Below are 1,382 nucleotides of genomic sequence, written 5' to 3'. Positions count from 1 at the left end.
CGCGAAATCCGTAACAAACAAACAAACGTTATATAGTTAATGTGAATCAAGAAATGAGACGTTTGGGTTTTTACTAAAACGAAACATTTTATTGATGAGTTGTAAGATACCACAAGAAAACAGTATATGTATAAATAAGTTAAGGGTACGAAATATCTTGATGAAACTTTCAATTGTTGATCAAAGGTTTTATAAGAGTATCACAGAGAGATACTACTGAAGTCGTAAACATACCAGAAATCTTAATACGTTCAAAACTGGAACTCTACTTAAAAAAACAAACTATGTCTTCAGGTGACGAAGAACGTCATCAAAACGATGCCGACTCCTTGAAAAGAGAAAGACATGTTTCATAAATAAACATATTCTATGAAGTTATGCATAACATAAGAACAAAAATGATTATACACGTTTTTATTTCAAAAAACAATATAAAGTTCGGGCGTCATCAAGTCACTGGTATCCAAAGTTTTATTTATATTTTTGAGCAATATTCTCCTTTGAAGTTTTGTTGATTTAAATTTTTTAATAAATAACCAACATTTTGACGCGTTTTGTTGATCATAATGTAGAAAAATATTATTTGAGTATTCGCTGGGCAGATTCTTCTGTTTCAAACTGTCTAGTTTGAAATCGCATTAATAACCACACAATGGAACACAAATCAATAGCTTTTTTTCGAACTGAATATGATACACAAATATATATATAAAAAAGTATTTCATGTCAATGATGTGGGATGTCTTACTCGTTCAAAACCAGAACACATTCCAAGACGACCCAGCATGGCCAGGTGGTTAAGTGGTTCGACTCGCAATCAGCGCGTCGCGAGTTAGAATCCCCGTCTCATCAAACATGCTCACCCTTTCAGCCGTGGGGGCATTATAACGTGACGGTCAATCCCACTATTCGTTGGTAAAAAGAGTAGCCCAAGCGTTGGCGGTGGGTAGTGATAACTAGCTGCCTTCCCTCTTGTCTTACACTGCTACATTAGCGACGGCTAATGCAGATAGCCCTGGTGTAGCTTTGCGCGAAATTCATAACAAAGAAACAAACAAATCGTTTAACGAATTTTTAGGTTAACAGTTTATAAATTCTAATCCAACAGTTTTAAATTTAAAACGGAATTACGTTTATTTATATTTATGAAAATTATTTAAATACGAGATTCAATTATTTCGATTTTTCTTACCGTCCTATTATAAGAAGTAATAAAAACACGTTTATATGAAATTTACACTGCAAAATAAGGGATGGCTAGCGAAGATAGCCCTCGTGTAGCTTTGCGCGAAATTCAAAACAAACAAACATTCCAAGACTTTTACTTTTGCCACCAGAAAAACGAATATCAACACACATAGTATGTGATAAAATATATATTT

At 33.5% G+C, this 1,382-nt stretch overlaps 1 protein-coding gene across 1 annotated transcript in view; it reads right to left on the bottom strand.

Annotated features, from left to right (window-relative positions):
* Positions 1 to 96: 96 nt before the first annotated feature.
* LOC106473620 (potassium voltage-gated channel protein Shab-like) overlaps positions 97 to 1,382 on the bottom strand; it is a 24,399-nt gene continuing 23,113 nt past the window's right edge. Inside the window, exon 3 of the mRNA XM_013934304.2 lies at positions 97 to 328. Coding sequence (XP_013789758.2) covers positions 311 to 328 — 18 coding nt within the window. The 3' untranslated portion in view covers positions 97 to 310. The remainder of the gene's footprint in view (positions 329 to 1,382) is intronic.

The sequence above is a fragment of the Limulus polyphemus genome, unplaced genomic scaffold (genome assembly GCF_000517525.1).
Source record: "Limulus polyphemus unplaced genomic scaffold, Limulus_polyphemus-2.1.2 Scaffold6339, whole genome shotgun sequence".
NCBI classification, from domain to species: Eukaryota; Metazoa; Arthropoda; class Merostomata; order Xiphosura; family Limulidae; genus Limulus; species Limulus polyphemus.
The sequence above is the reverse complement of the archived record's forward strand: the minus strand, read 5'-3'. Positions and strand labels throughout refer to the sequence as shown.